This window comes from Trichinella spiralis, assembly GCF_000181795.1.
Source record: "Trichinella spiralis strain ISS 195 chromosome Unknown Scfld5, whole genome shotgun sequence".
NCBI classification, from domain to species: domain Eukaryota; kingdom Metazoa; phylum Nematoda; class Enoplea; order Trichinellida; family Trichinellidae; genus Trichinella; species Trichinella spiralis.
Genome location: NW_003526944.1, coordinates 29,465 through 43,419, shown reverse-complemented (window position 1 = coordinate 43,419; position 13,955 = coordinate 29,465). Strand labels below are relative to the sequence as shown.

The following is a 13,955-nucleotide window of genomic DNA, read 5'->3' as shown; positions in this document are numbered from 1 at the left end:
TATGAGAATGAAATTTTTCAGATATTTTGGTTTCAATGGCATTTTAAGATTGATTGGACTGTTCTTCGATATTGCTGTTTGTTATTACGCTAAAGATCTTAGGCTAATGTCTGAAAATGGAGAAGATGATGTTAGGCGTACAACAAATCTGAAACGTTCAGCAAGTTTAAATTTTTCTCAGAAGTTGGAAACATCACATCGGCGAAAACTCAGCGATATATTGTACTTAGAAATAGCTGCTGCTGCAAGCCGTTCGCCTGAACTGGGAAGTAATATGAGTCTTTAAGTGTACTTTGCATCGTTCAGCAGTTTATTTTTGCATGTATCGTTGAAATAACAGCACATTGTTTTTATTATATCTGTGGTTCGTGAAGTCTAGCGATTTCGACATGATTAAACATAGATTGCATGAATCCAGTATTTCGATGCAGCAAATAAGCAAGAGGGCATTCGTATATTTGTCCAGTGCTGCCAAGTAATGGCCGAGTCAAAAATGGTCCTAATTCGTAGCTTCCCCCAGTGTAGGGAAATAAATAGGTTCGATATGGATAGATGGCATTGTACAGTGGGTTACAGCAAATTCTATTCTGAAAAAGTTAATGTTTCATCTGATGCAAAAACAGTAAAAATATTTTATGAATAACTGTTCACTTAGGGAAAATTAAATTTAAACTTAACAGATGTATACAACAAAAGCGATGCAATTTGGTAAAGTAGTACTTAGGCGAATTTATTTTACTTTTTTTCTAATTCACCAACTATCCAACTGGATTACAGGATAAAGTATTATACAAGAGTGCTTCAACCATGAATTATAGCTGCTATTTCAATTTTAAATGAAACAGTGAACAAACGTGAAATATAATTCATTTTGCTTTCTGCAAAGTAAGTAATAAAATAATTGTTTTGCACTTACGTATCTTGCAACTTCTAAATTTTGACGTTTATATCTTGATAATAATTTTTGAGCTTTGCTTTTTGATGATTCAACCCTAAAATGTATAATATGTTTTTTGGTGCTGTTAATTGATAGTACTGCTTTTTTTAAAAAAAACATACGAAAATGGAAAAAATATCAATGCGGCAATTATCACGCCACGAACACACACTGGAAAATGCATGATGTTGAACTGAATGAAAATATATATCGTTTTTAAAATTGCCTGTCATCTTTGTTATTCAATTAAAATTTCCAGATTCTAATTTTCTTCTGATGCACTTTTCACTGCAGTATGATAAATTCTTGTTTTGAAAATTTTATTTCTGAAATTGCAGTTGACGTTTTAATTAATGATGTCGAGCTGATCATATTTGGACAGCTAGAATCAGTTGACTGCTTTTCTGACACCATTTTCATCTTTTCATTTTGCATATATTATTTATTCCACTTAATGTGATTTCATATTTTATTTTCTTATTTATTTAATCACTCTTTTTAATTATTGTATTCTTGTTTTTAAATTTTTAGGTCTTCGATGAGAATTCTTTTAATCAGTGTATGCTTTTTTTTGCTGCACGAGTGCTGTTTTTCACTACCATTAGTGTAAGCGATACAAACTGCATTTATGTTTTATTTTCACTATTATCATTGCAATATTATGCAGAATAACACCTGGGATTGCACATCTTTTTCCAAATTTTCCATATTGGCCTAATTCGCAGTCGATACCCGGCTTTGATCCGGTAATGAATGCTATTATTTTTTTTAAATAACCAGTTTAGAAAAGTTTTAGTATTTAACTCCTTATTCAAACTGGAACATTCTAAAAGGTTTTCAACCAAATGACCCAAAATATTATGAATTCATGGAACCAATTGGCTTACCAAAATGGGTGGGTGTTATCATAAATGGAATTCGTGTTGGAAACAACGGCTTACTTAAGTTTACATTTTTCCCAGTCAGTCTATTCATTTTTTTATAACATTCATTTTTCTTTTTATAGCACACTGCTGGAATAGGGTATTAAATTTTGATGCTACGTACAATTATAATTTTATTGTTGTAATCTGTTTTTCGGTTGTTTGTTTCGCTCATCATTAAAAGTTTTACACTCACGGCAATAACTTCAACTATTCGTGAAGCGTGCAGTTTTGCATGGTGAAGAAATTGCTTGATCATTTCATTTTTTCTATACATAAATCTCTTATGAAAACTTTGTATTGTTATAAAAGTAAAAAAATTTGGTGAAAATTTAAATTTATTTCTCGATAAATACTTTATAACTAAACAATTTCATTTATTGAAACCGAGTTTTCTCTTTCCTAAACTTCACATTGTTATAATACTGTAATACTATAAAAAAGCATGTAAAAAATATATATATTATAAATCTGCTAAATAAATAAAATATATATGAAAATAAATATTATGTAATTCTTCAATTTTTAACTTTCATATTAATTTCAAATTTTAAATAAAATTATGAATTGCTATCATCATAATTACAGTAACTCATTGTTTATCAAATCTGCCTTTTTTATAATTAGCATTTTAATTATCAGATCATGTAGTTTTATATGAAATTTTAAAATAAAAAATGGATTATCACATAATTATATTTCGGTTAACAAAATGCAGTAGCACATAATAAATAATGAAAGCAAATTAAAATCGGTACTGCTTCTTATTTTTATTCAATTAAATTTTATTACTTTATATTGATTTTGATCATTTAAAAAGTTAATTAAAATTTTTTGATGAAACAATTTAAAATTTTGTTATTTTTTTTTATTCATGAGTGAGAGTAACTTATTAATTTTCAAGTATTATTTTTTTTCTACAGTAATGAATAATTATTGATCCGCTTTCAGTGCACTGCTTTTGCTTTTTGAGTTTCTGTTCGTCTGTTGCTTTTCCTCAGTATGGTTGATAACATAAAAAGTGAGAATTCTGGAAATAGCAATGAGAACAGAATGAGGGTTTCTTCAGGCGAGCATGTAGTTCGTGTGCGTGGTTTGCCCTGGTCGTCAAAAGAAGAAGATATTAGGAAATTTTTCCATGGTAATTTTGTTGTTCATATAGTTTTCTTTGTATTTGATTTTGTTAGTTATTTAGGAAATGTTTTATTATTAAACAGTCACTATTTTATTTTCTTATTGTTTTTTTATCTAATTATTATAATTGTTTAAAAGACGATGAACTTTTTAATTGTTTATTATTGGAAAAATTTTTTGGTTAGCTATTTGCTGAAAATAGACATATGTTTTGTTACGGGTGCGTACATTTTTATTTGTTATTATATTTGAGTTTTGTGTAGTATTTAACGTAGATGTGATTTTTCTAGTTGTCATTATTTGATCTGATCATTTTCCTCTACTTTATTCATTTGCTTGCCTTTATGCACTATTTTTGTGTACTTTTAAAGTATATTTTAAAGTGTACTCTAAAAATTATTCTCAGTTTTTCTGTCTTGTTCTTTTAATTTTACAACTGTAATTGTAAATGGATGAAAATATCTTGAAGAAGAAGATGAAATCTTTGTATGACGCGACTGCAAGCATAGCTGTAAATTTTTGGAAATTTCTTTGAAAGAGAGTAAATTTTCTTAATTTTAAATGGTGAATGAATTTAGTAATTTACTGTGATGTGAATTTAATATTATTGTTTTTTTTTTTTGAATATTAACTTTAACCATTTTATGGTTTTCGTCATAGTTGTAATAATTGCAGTTATTGCAGTAAAATAGTTTTTAAGACTTTTAACACCTGAGTTCAGTATATTTTGTAGTGTAATTATATATTATGTCATTTAGCATATTGATGATATTTTCTAGATTGCAGTGATATAATTGGTATTCATTTTACTTATTCTAAAGAAGGTCGACCTAGTGGAGAGGCATATCTTGAATTTGGCTCTGCAGACGATGTCGACAAAGCTTTGCGTCATCATCGTGAGCATATGGGTCAGCGTTACATAGAGGGTATTGCATTGTTGTATTACTGTGCTTCTTAATGGAATATCATGATGTTTTTTTTCTAGTATTTATGTCAAAAAGATCGGAAATGGAATACGTTTTGCAAAGAAGCGGCAAACCTTTTGGATTAGGAACAATGGAAAATGTTGTGCGTCTTCGTGGTTTACCTTACAATTGTAGCAAAGATGATGTTTTTAGTTTTTTTCAAAGTACTTTTTTGCAAACTTATTGACGTTTTTTGTTTTATGCATATGTGATGTATTTTAGATATTTCTGATTCCATTGATGATATTCGATTTGGACAAGATAATAGTGGCCGTGCTAGTGGAGAAGGATTTGTTCGATTTTCGAACAAAGAAGCTACGGAACGAGCTTTAGACCGACACATGGAAAAAATTGGTCATAGGTCAGTGTTTTTATCGTGTTATTATTTTCATTATTACGAAACACTAGTTCACATTGATTAATTGGAAATGTGTTATTTAGTTTTTGGTCATTTCTTTATTTTGTTCGGGTACAGTTGTTGACTGTATGTGAATTTTGATATACAAAATACAGAAGCAGTGATGCGTTCAGTGTTTTTTTTTGAAAATTCATTCATTTTTCTGGAAGTGGAGCGTTTTCTCTGTATAGGTACATTGAAGTGTTTCGCAGTTCGATGGAAGAAATGGATCGGGTCACTAGACGACCGCAGCATATGGCGGGTAAATACGGGAGAAGCGGCAGTGGGCGACCTGGCCCATACTCTCTGCTTGATGTCCCCCTTCAAGAGCCTGACTTTGGTAGTGTTTGCTTTTATATTTGATGGCTTGCCATTATGAAAAGGAATTTTCAACTAATTTTGTATCTACAGGTTGGGGAGATGGTGGTGGCAGGATTGTGGATCACGACAGGGGCTATTATGATACAGCCGGTTACCGAGGCGGTGGTCCTGGAAGCATGTATAATGACGACTTCTTTACAAGTTCACCAATTAATCCTCGTGGAGGATATTACGACCAGGGAGCAAGTTTTGGCGGTCGCATGGGTGGCCGGGGCGCTGGTTTCGCCTTGCATATGAGGGGACTACCCTATAAGGCTACCGCCAATGACATTATGGAAGTAAGCTGCTGCACAGGGTGATACATTTATTTGCTGTTTTTAAATGTGCATGGTTGTTGGGGGAAGGCAAAAGCTAAGCGTAATGTTTACGGGTCAGTAGTTTGTATGATAAGTATTATGTTTATTTACTGCGCGAAAACTCTTTACGAATTACCCTTCATTCAGAACATGCGAATTGCTGAAACGCTTATGTGCTTGCACACACATTATATATACATTTTACAAAAACACCGAACATTCAAAATTATTTATCGCTAATAAGTGCTTATGTTTTTATGATTTATTGAAATGTGAATATTTTTCATCTCGAAATGAAATTTCCAAGAATGTCTTTTTTGGAAACTGTTTTGTATAAGCGATTCATTTACTCGATTGGAAAGCCTGTATTTGGGGAAAATAATCTAAATGAATAAATGGAAGGAGGATCCCATAATGTGAGGTTATAAATAAATTAATAAATTGTCATGAATCCGTTACTTATCGATTTGTAGCAGAGTTGTCGTACGTTTTTTTTTAGTTTTTCTATCCTATAAAAATTATGAACGTACGCATTTTGTTTGACGAAAGAAATCGTCCAACTGGCGAAGCGGACGTGGAATTTCAGTGTGAATCTGATGCTTTGGAAGCACTGAAAAAAGATAGGAAAACCATGGGTTTGTATTTAATATATATATATATGTTTATTTATTTATTTTAGTGTTGTTTTAAATACATGTTTTTCTTTTTACAGGAGAACGCTATATTGAGTTGTTCATTAATACTGGGGGTGGTCCTATATTCGGAAGTTATTTTACTCCACGTGGAGGTCGAGGCAGTTTAAAAATGACAGATCGCCTAGATGATTCAAGAATGATGTTGAGACCAGAAATAACATCACATCGAATGCATGACATGTCTCGTTCAATTGGTTTATGTCCACCACGTGATTTGATTGGATCAGAAATGGGCTATTCTTCAAGTATTTACAGTAGTAGCATGAATCAGTATGTCGGAAAGACATTGCCCATGTATGGCGGAATGTCGGAGAGCAAGCTTTATGAATGAATAATGATTGCACACAGCTATTGGTCTAATAGTACTTAGCCGTTATTTGACGACAACAATGTCTCATTCAGTATCTTTCCTACGTATTTGAAATTCAATTACATGTTACTATTTGTGAAGGGTATTTATTGTGCGATTATTAATTATATTCAACTTATAAAATAAAATTGTGGAGTTGATTTTATTTTACAGCAGTTGTTGTGTTGAGACAGTGAATTGAAGAGATTCATTATACGGATTGGTAACAAAATTGACAAATTGTTTTACAAAAGAAATTAAATTTTGAATAAACAGAATCAACTGGTGCAAATTGTATGATCGAATGAAGATATCAATCGTCTGGTAGAAAGGATTTGAAGAAAAGTGGTAATGTAATCAAGATTTTGCTTGTTGTGCGATAATGGAAATGGAGGAAGATTTTGGTTCCAGTGTTGTTGATATTTGTGGTTCTTGACCAATTATACCGAGACTGACGATCGACCCGAAAGAGCTGAGACTCTGACGGCGACGTCGAAAATCCCGTAACACCTCTTCGATAGTTTTGTTCTTCGTCTCTGGTAAAAGGACGCTGATCAGTGCAGTGAATATTCCTAAGCCGAGCAAAAATGGCAACAAGCACAAGTGTCCGCCAATGGCGTCCTTCAGAGGCAGGAAAAGCAGAGTGCTGACAAAGCTGAGCAGCCAAGTCAGTGCTGTGCTTATGGAAACGGCAATTGACCTGTAATCTTCTGTGAACAATTCAGCGCTAATGATCCATGGAATTGATGAACCGACGCCATATACAGCCATGTAAAGCAGTCCAGCTCCAATTATTCCGTAAGATGTCCACTCAGTGTGACCATGTGTTTGCAGCATCATGAAAATAGAGATGAGCAGCATGCTGATGAAGCAGCCGATAAGTTGAACCAAGTACAGTTTTCGACGACCAATTTTCTCAATTAAATATGACGCTGGCAATGCAGTGAAGAAGCACATGATTCCCAACGCCAGAGTGCTGTATTGGGCAACTGGCAATGATAATTTTGCCTATAATCCAATGAATGACTGCTAAAGTAAAAATAAAATAAAATCCGATACTTACTGTAACAAATAAATCCGTAGAGTATGAAAAAATAGCTGGACCGGCGGTAAATTGTTGGGCGAAAATAACGACGACGACCACTTTGAGTGGAGTGAGAAGCTCTGATCGATGGAACAAATTGTAAAGCTTGGATTTTGATTGTTCTTTTTTTTTCCTTTGAAAGTATCTTATCATTTGATGTTCTCGTTCTAGTTGTTCTCGTTTTTCATTGGCTATTTTTGAATCTTTGATGAAGAAATCAATGGACCGAAAAGCGGCTTCTTTATTGTTACGCTTGATAAACAACCAAGTTGAGCTTTCATGAGTTAGCGGTAAATACAGGGCCAATGCTAAGCCAAGAATGGCGGTGAAGCTGAACGCCAATGGCCAGTTTTGCTCACTACCCAGTACTGATGGAAGTGGAATCAGAAGTGACAAACAATCACCCAATAAGATAAATGTCTGATGGCAGCTTCCTACGGCACCACGAAGCGAAGATGGCGCAATTTCGGTCAAATATAATGGTGCAATTCCAGATATGACGCCCATGCAAAATCCTAGAAAAAGTAAATGTAAATTTGAAATTTGACATTTTTGTAAAATGAATTGCATACCGATTATTAAGCGACCTATAAAAAGCGATTCAGGTGCATGGATTAGTTTGCAGATGGCAATTAGCGAACATCCGAAAACATTCAGCCAAGAAATAAATAAAAGACTGCTTTTCCGACCGAATCTCTCAGCAAGTGGGCAAACACATAAACTTCCAATGAAAGCACCCAAAGAAACAGAACTCACCAACGCTGACCAAAATGCATCCAGCTGTGCAGCAGGCATTAGACTTCCAGTCCTTGATGCAAATGTTTCATTTATCCATCTTTGAATTGTCATGTGCGGTAAATTTACTACACCGAAATTGTAAAGTTGAAAAGACCCTCCTGCACTAACCATTAAAACGGTGAGCATTAAATTTGTCCATTTCCATGTTGGCAATGTGAATTTTTTCAAAAATGGCAATTTAAATGAGCACATTTGTGTTAACAATGCAAATGTTGCAGTAGAAATGTTTGCAAAATTTTCTTCTTTATGCGCGTAGTACGTTTTGTCAATTGATGAAATTGAACGACAAAAGTATGTTTGATTTTGAATTTTACTGCTATAAGTAAATTAATAAACTGTTGCAGCACTGGCCGTCGCCTCAGCGCTATTCTGGATTCGCCTAAATGAAGAACAGGAACCTAGAAAATAGCAAATGATCCATTTCGATCATCGTATATGATACGATATGTTGTGTCGATTACGTAAGATGTTAATTTTTACTGATCAAGATTGAAAAACACGTTTCTCAATGTGCCTTATTCACAAATTATTGTCGACTATTTTATTTACCAAATTCTCGATGCACATTTCTCGAATGTAATCATTGAAAATTGAGAAATTGTTCTATAACAAGCTTGTTTCGACAGCTCCTAGAAAAGACTAATGAAATAAGGAAGAATGACTTCTAGAAAAAAACATTTCTTTTTAAATTATTTTTATTATCCTAATGCAGGAGTTGTCAATTATGCATGAATTGTTGTAATTTTATTTTAAGATTACTTACATCTTATCATATAATGAAATTAGTAATATACAAGTGTATCATAAATTTGCATAGGAAGGTTCGAACTCACAATTTATTTTAAATATATGACATTTTAGGTTAATACATGTAAACAAAACCAAATATAGCGCATAATTGTTTTTGCAAAATTTTTTAGCTCAGAAAAGTGGAAATCCAATGCAAATCTTAATACTTTGATTAGGCAGCTAATCTCCGGTTATTATCAATTATAATAGAAATATTTTCACAAATTACTTCTTCAGAGAGTGAGTATTTTTATAATTTTAATGTTTACTGTTTTACAACATTTACAACATTCCAAAAGTAAATTTTTTATAATCAACATTTATCAATTGGTGTAAAGCAGAAAAATTTACACACGGCTGCTAGTTTTTTTTTATCGAGTGCTTCTAAATTTATAAATTCAATAATACTTGTGTGCTTATTTGAGGAAAAACTTATTTTCAAGAGTGAAGTCGATTTTTAATCATGTTATAAACGGAAAATACTCCACTTTAAACAAGAACAAATGCCAAGCTGTCGCAAAATTCAAGCAAACTAGTCAGATAGGCGTACATTTTATCGATTGAACTTGGAGGTCATTTTTCTTGAAATCATGCAATGACCAGAACGTTCAACGGACTGTTAGATTTTCTGCTTGCAATTTCTTTATTAGAATGTTTGGAACACTTTTCAAATACGATGTATTTTAGAAAAAAGAAGAATTCTAATATAACGCATATTGTTGGAAAAAAAAGACTGTTATAATTTGAAATGCTGAAATAATTTAAACTAACACTGGTGTATTTATTATGCGCATGCTTCTGCCTGCATGCACATGACTGCAGCAAGCAACTGTGCCTAAAACACCAGTAGTTTGTTGCCTGATTTTCAGTTTTACAATTGTGATTACTCTGGTGGTTGGATCAGGGTTGTTGTTTTTGGTCATCTTCGTTTTGGGAAGAAAATAGAGTTTCTTTCAATATGTCAGATGATATGCTGTGCATAATACTGATGCAAGCGTACATCGAATTGAAGGCAATTAAAGTGGTAAGTTTCAACAAATTGTGCCATTATTTAAATACGTAGAAATTTTGTTTTGTAAACTTTGGAATATGTTTAAATTTAATTGTTTGCGAAAAATAATATATTTATATTTAGAGTATTTTCCAACAAAAGATAAATTGATAAATGTTTCTCATTCTCTATTTCTATTTATAATATATTCTACTGTATACAAAATAAACTTGAATTTCTTTAAAGTAGTTGTTTACTGTAGAACTCTTATTTTACATACTGCATTTAAATGTTGCTTACTTAACTGTGTTGTAAAGTTAAAATTCTCTGTATATTTCTGTTTTTATCAGTGTTATTAATATTTATGAAATGATTTTATTTTGTATTTTTATTTCTTTTCATAGGTTTTGTTGTTAATGTTATTTTTTCTTGAAAGAAGATAGAAATGTCAAAAGGTGAGGTTCGTCTTCTGGATGAAATTCCTGATTCAATGCTCAGGCTGACTCGTATGATTACTCGAGCTTTTTATGGTCCTGAATGTGGTACGGAATGATTGTATTGTATTGTATTGTATTGTATCTGTTTTTATCTGATTTGAATGATGACTCTATAAAATGTATATTTTCTTCGAACTGTTAGGTTTGATTATTGACATGTTGATTCGCAATGTGAGTATGCGAGAAGAAGAATTGAGAGATTTGTTAAAGTTTGATCCAAAACAATTAAGAGTAGTAAGTTTCGAATTCTTAATTGCTGTGCTGTAGCTGATTAATGAACAAGGAATATTATTTTGTGGTGTAATAATTTTATATATTTTTTCGAATGTTTTTAGTCGATGCTTTGTCAAGAAATTATGATTTTTAATATTTTTGTTATTATTAACTATTTAGTTATTATTCTTTTAATAATTAGTTTTTATTCACTACTGCCTTTTTATCAAATGAAAGGAGAAATTAATTTTTGTCGAATGTGATAAACAGTTCATATTTTTCACATGTTAGTTTTACATTTCTTTACAATTAGTGTTCATAACGATCTCAATATTTTAGTTTTTGCTTTCTTTGAAAACCGACAAAATAATAAAAGAACGCCAAGAATTGGAACCTCGTCCAGAAGGTCGTCCATTACGATTTAACTACTATTACATTTGCTATCCATCTTTTATTACAATGATTAAGTACAAGTTGGAGAATATGAGGTTAGTATGAGAATGGTGTGAATATGGCGTTTTTATTTATTTGTTTTTAATTTAGAAAGCGTTTAGAATCTCAACAAAAATCTGTTACCAATCGTTCTTCGTTTAAATGTACATCTTGCGACAAACTTTATTCCGACTTAGATATTAGTAAGTGCAATATCATATTTTGTCAATCTTAATATTTTTTTAAATTTTGAACGAATAGATTTAATTTGGAACGGGGAGAATATGAAATGCATTTTCTGTTACAGTATCGTAGAAGAGAATGAGCTTCCAACAGAAGTAGAATTATCAAGGTGAACGAACATTATTCTGTGGTTTGTAGAATTTTTGTGAAATGCTTTTTAATCTGTTTGCACAGATCTGGTCTGGCGAAATTTAATGAACAACTTTGGCCTGTGTTTGAGATTTTGCGATCGCTGCAAGGTGTTCAATTGGCACGTCATTTGCTAGAGCCAGAACCACCATCGAAGCTGCGCCAAGCGCGGGAAAATTCATCTAAACGCGTAGATTTAACTGCACGACAGCGGGGCTTTGAAATTGGTTCTAGCAGTACAGAAACGCCGAACACACTAATCATTACGGACAGCAAAGCAGGGTCGAAAGTAGTTCAGAAAGAAATACCAGCGTGGTTGCAAAACAGTACCATTCGTGGTTCAGCAGCTGGTTTACCAGATATCAGCGCCGGACAACAGAACGCATCAGTTCAGCATGTGGATCGTGGCGATGATATTGTGAAAAAACTATTAGTGCATGAAAGTAGAAGCAACTTTTCCTTTCCTTCCAGTTCATCTTTTTCTGCGTTTGCTGTTCAAGACAAAACGGATGCTAACGATGAGGACAGTGATGACGAATTCGTTGAGGAAGAGGAGGAACTGAAGGTTACTGTACAAGGTAGACCAATTACATTAGAAGAATTGATGAGTAATCCTTCACTGGTAAACACCATGACTGAAGAAGAGAAACAAAATTATGTTCGCATTACGCAGCAAGCGTTCAGCAACTATTACGTCGATTAACGAATGTTATGCGTCTTTTTTTTTCTTTTTATTCAAAACGCCGTCTACTCCCTAAGGTAACATTTCTTCTGCTCATTCAGAAGTTAGACCGAATAAACGTACAGCATTCAGTGTTGTATTTATAGCCACGTCATCCACAGATGCGCCACTGAATGCTGCAATAAGTTCAACTACAGTAGGTAGTGCACAAGGTTCATTTCTCTGAAAGCTACAGTGGTGTAGAAACTGGAGTGCATGAGGTGAAACTTTCTCTTTCACTTCCCTTTGCAACTTTTTCGCCTTGATATTCGGATACATATACGGCGAATCCGTCTCTACCAACAGTCGATTCAAAGGAATTATACCTTGTCGCAAAGCGTACTGTACTCCGAATTCCAACTTGTCTTTCCACAATGATCCTATAATTGCAGAAAGTATAAATTTAAATATAGAATCATGATTTTTGTAGACCTGTAAGCCCGATGTAAAGTCCCATGTCCAAATATGTTTTCGCTTGCTCCGCCGTTCCCGTGAAACAGTGCACCACAGCATACGGTATAAGTAACGAATATTTTTTTAAAATTTCAACTAGAGCTGAGTGCGCATCACGCTCATGAATGAAAATTGTCTTTTTCAACTTGCACGCCAACTGTACCTGGAACTCGTATTTTAAGAACGCTCCTTGCCCTAACAGAACTCCATACTTGAGCTTCAAATGCTGTCAGTTGATTTTCTTGAGGTGAAAAGTTACGATTGAAATCCAAGCCGCATTCACCAATTGCCACACATTCTGGTTCCAGTGCAAGCTTCTCCAATTCAGCAATACTTTCGTCATTGAAATATTTTGCATCATGTGGATGTATACCTGAAAATATATTTGAAAAAATCAATCACATACCGAAGCATGGTAATTTCGAAGTAAACTGAACTGATAATTTTTTAATAAACAAAAACAAGTTTGCAGTCCACTTGCCAGCTGTAAAAAATAAATAATTGGGGTATAATCTGGATAACCGCATTGCTTCTTTAGCTGTTTCAATTGATGTTCCAGTAACAATAATTTTGCAGACACCTGTAATCGATAAGTTGAATATTCATTATTGAAAATGAAGAAGAAACAAATTATGGCAGAGTTTACCTGCAGCTTTTGCACGATCCACAACATCGCACAAATTACGATCGTTCAGACATGGATTTGTTAAATTTGCACCAATATCAATAAGTTTATAAGGTGCTACGTCGGTTATCATTCTTCGAATACGGATTGATGAAATTTTCAACAATAATACCATCAATTTATTACTCTTAACTATCAGAAATATCAAAACATGCAACAGTTATACAGTTTAAACATTTAGCAGTAAAATCCCATACAGTTCTAGCTAAATTATTTACCAATTAAACAAAACAATCGATCAATTAACAAACAACGAGAAATCAAATTTATCAAATGTATAAAATTGCAATCTTATTCGCTCTCTATAAAGGCATTGAATTTTTTCTTACTGTAAGATACAAAAGTATTATACGATTAATTTGAAAGTTATTATTTATATAAAGCATTATAATTGAAAATATCTTAGATTTTGAAAAATAATCTCAATTTAACAAATTTTAACCGCATTATTTAATAATTTCATTTTTATTCATGCAACAATTCTATTTGTAGAGAACAAAAATTATATATTATACTTGATCATCCAGGAAATTGTACTGTAGAGTTGTGGACCCTTAAAAGTAGTTTTACTGATTAGTTGTGTTGTTGTTGCGGAATATTTCCATTATGCAATTTAATTGTATTGGCTCCTACAGAACTCTATTCCTTTATTTTTCGAGTAAATTATAGTGTGTATTGTACTCTCGTTGACAAGAATAGAGACTTGAGGTTATGCATTCTAATGGATGTGGTCAGTCTCCCTGCCGGGGATCAATTGAGGGCTGTTATTGGTGTTGTAATAGAATTTCGAATTTCATGGTAAGAATTTTATAGAATTCTTTAATTTGATTATCAGAACATAAT

General features: G+C 32.7%; 5 protein-coding genes across 5 annotated transcripts; 3 read left to right on the top strand and 2 right to left on the bottom strand.

The window, feature by feature from the left end:
• The first annotated feature begins 493 nt into the window (after positions 1-493).
• Positions 494-2,521, top strand: Tsp_03664 (conserved hypothetical protein). The gene is made up of 7 exons (XM_003374420.1): positions 494-569; positions 1,276-1,328; positions 1,469-1,524; positions 1,605-1,683; positions 1,734-1,898; positions 1,944-1,960; positions 2,503-2,521. The coding sequence occupies exons 1-7, from the start codon at positions 494-496 to the stop codon at positions 2,519-2,521; spliced, it is 465 nt and encodes a 154-aa protein (XP_003374468.1).
• A 392-nt stretch (positions 2,522-2,913) lies between these two features.
• Tsp_03663 (putative RNA recognition motif protein) lies at positions 2,914-6,059 on the top strand. Its single transcript, XM_003374419.1, has 7 exons — positions 2,914-3,001; positions 3,774-3,890; positions 4,182-4,320; positions 4,548-4,618; positions 4,768-5,015; positions 5,533-5,668; positions 5,746-6,059. Exons 1-7 carry the CDS (start codon positions 2,914-2,916, stop codon positions 6,057-6,059), a joined length of 1,113 nt encoding a protein of 370 aa, XP_003374467.1.
• Positions 6,060-6,434: 375 nt separating this feature from the next.
• Tsp_03662 (facilitated glucose transporter member 14) lies at positions 6,435-8,526 on the bottom strand. Its single transcript, XM_003374418.1, has 5 exons — positions 8,509-8,526; positions 8,296-8,357; positions 7,734-8,275; positions 7,141-7,676; positions 6,435-7,085 (listed from the first exon to the last, which is right to left on the bottom strand). Exons 1-5 carry the CDS (start codon positions 8,524-8,526, stop codon positions 6,435-6,437), a joined length of 1,809 nt encoding a protein of 602 aa, XP_003374466.1.
• Positions 8,527-10,392: 1,866 nt separating this feature from the next.
• On the top strand, positions 10,393-11,956 carry Tsp_03661 (general transcription factor IIE subunit 1). The gene is made up of 5 exons (XM_003374417.1): positions 10,393-10,470; positions 10,789-10,937; positions 10,993-11,084; positions 11,143-11,233; positions 11,299-11,956. Exons 1-5 carry the CDS (start codon positions 10,393-10,395, stop codon positions 11,954-11,956), a joined length of 1,068 nt encoding a protein of 355 aa, XP_003374465.1.
• Positions 11,957-12,028: 72 nt separating this feature from the next.
• Positions 12,029-13,185, bottom strand: Tsp_03660 (deoxyribonuclease TatD). The gene is made up of 4 exons (XM_003374416.1): positions 13,074-13,185; positions 12,834-13,007; positions 12,591-12,800; positions 12,029-12,354 (listed from the first exon to the last, which is right to left on the bottom strand). The coding sequence occupies exons 1-4, from the start codon at positions 13,183-13,185 to the stop codon at positions 12,029-12,031; spliced, it is 822 nt and encodes a 273-aa protein (XP_003374464.1).
• Between the last annotated feature and the right edge of the window lie 770 nt (positions 13,186-13,955).

Excerpts from the sequence above, each read along its gene's own strand:
- Tsp_03662 (XM_003374418.1), bottom strand. Across the intron at positions 7,677-7,733 it reads TATAGGTCGCTTAATAATCG|GATTTTGCATGGGCGTCATA; the intron begins GTATGCAATTCA and ends TACTTTTTCTAG. Across the intron at positions 7,086-7,140 it reads CTACGGATTTATTTGTTACA|GCAAAATTATCATTGCCAGT; the intron begins GTAAGTATCGGA and ends ATTGGATTATAG.
- Tsp_03664 (XM_003374420.1), top strand. The coding sequence starts at position 494 with ATGGTCCTAATTCGTAGCTTCCCCCAGTGTAGGGAAATAAATAGGTTC. Across the intron at positions 570-1,275 it reads TAGATGGCATTGTACAGTGG|TTGACGTTTTAATTAATGAT; the intron begins GTTACAGCAAAT and ends CTGAAATTGCAG. Across the intron at positions 1,684-1,733 it reads CGATACCCGGCTTTGATCCG|TATTTAACTCCTTATTCAAA; the intron begins GTAATGAATGCT and ends GAAAAGTTTTAG.
- Tsp_03663 (XM_003374419.1), top strand. The coding sequence starts at position 2,914 with ATGAGGGTTTCTTCAGGCGAGCATGTAGTTCGTGTGCGTGGTTTGCCC. Across the intron at positions 3,002-3,773 it reads TATTAGGAAATTTTTCCATG|ATTGCAGTGATATAATTGGT; the intron begins GTAATTTTGTTG and ends GATATTTTCTAG. Across the intron at positions 4,321-4,547 it reads ATGGAAAAAATTGGTCATAG|GTACATTGAAGTGTTTCGCA; the intron begins GTCAGTGTTTTT and ends TTCTCTGTATAG.
- Tsp_03661 (XM_003374417.1), top strand. The coding sequence starts at position 10,393 with ATGTTGATTCGCAATGTGAGTATGCGAGAAGAAGAATTGAGAGATTTG. Across the intron at positions 10,471-10,788 it reads ATCCAAAACAATTAAGAGTA|TTTTTGCTTTCTTTGAAAAC; the intron begins GTAAGTTTCGAA and ends TCAATATTTTAG. Across the intron at positions 11,234-11,298 it reads ACAGAAGTAGAATTATCAAG|ATCTGGTCTGGCGAAATTTA; the intron begins GTGAACGAACAT and ends CTGTTTGCACAG.
- Tsp_03660 (XM_003374416.1), bottom strand. The coding sequence starts at position 13,185 with ATGATAACCGACGTAGCACCTTATAAACTTATTGATATTGGTGCAAAT. Across the intron at positions 12,801-12,833 it reads TTCGAAATTACCATGCTTCG|GTATACATCCACATGATGCA; the intron begins GTATGTGATTGA and ends ATATATTTTCAG. Across the intron at positions 12,355-12,590 it reads TCTTAAAATACGAGTTCCAG|GATCATTGTGGAAAGACAAG; the intron begins GTACAGTTGGCG and ends CTGCAATTATAG.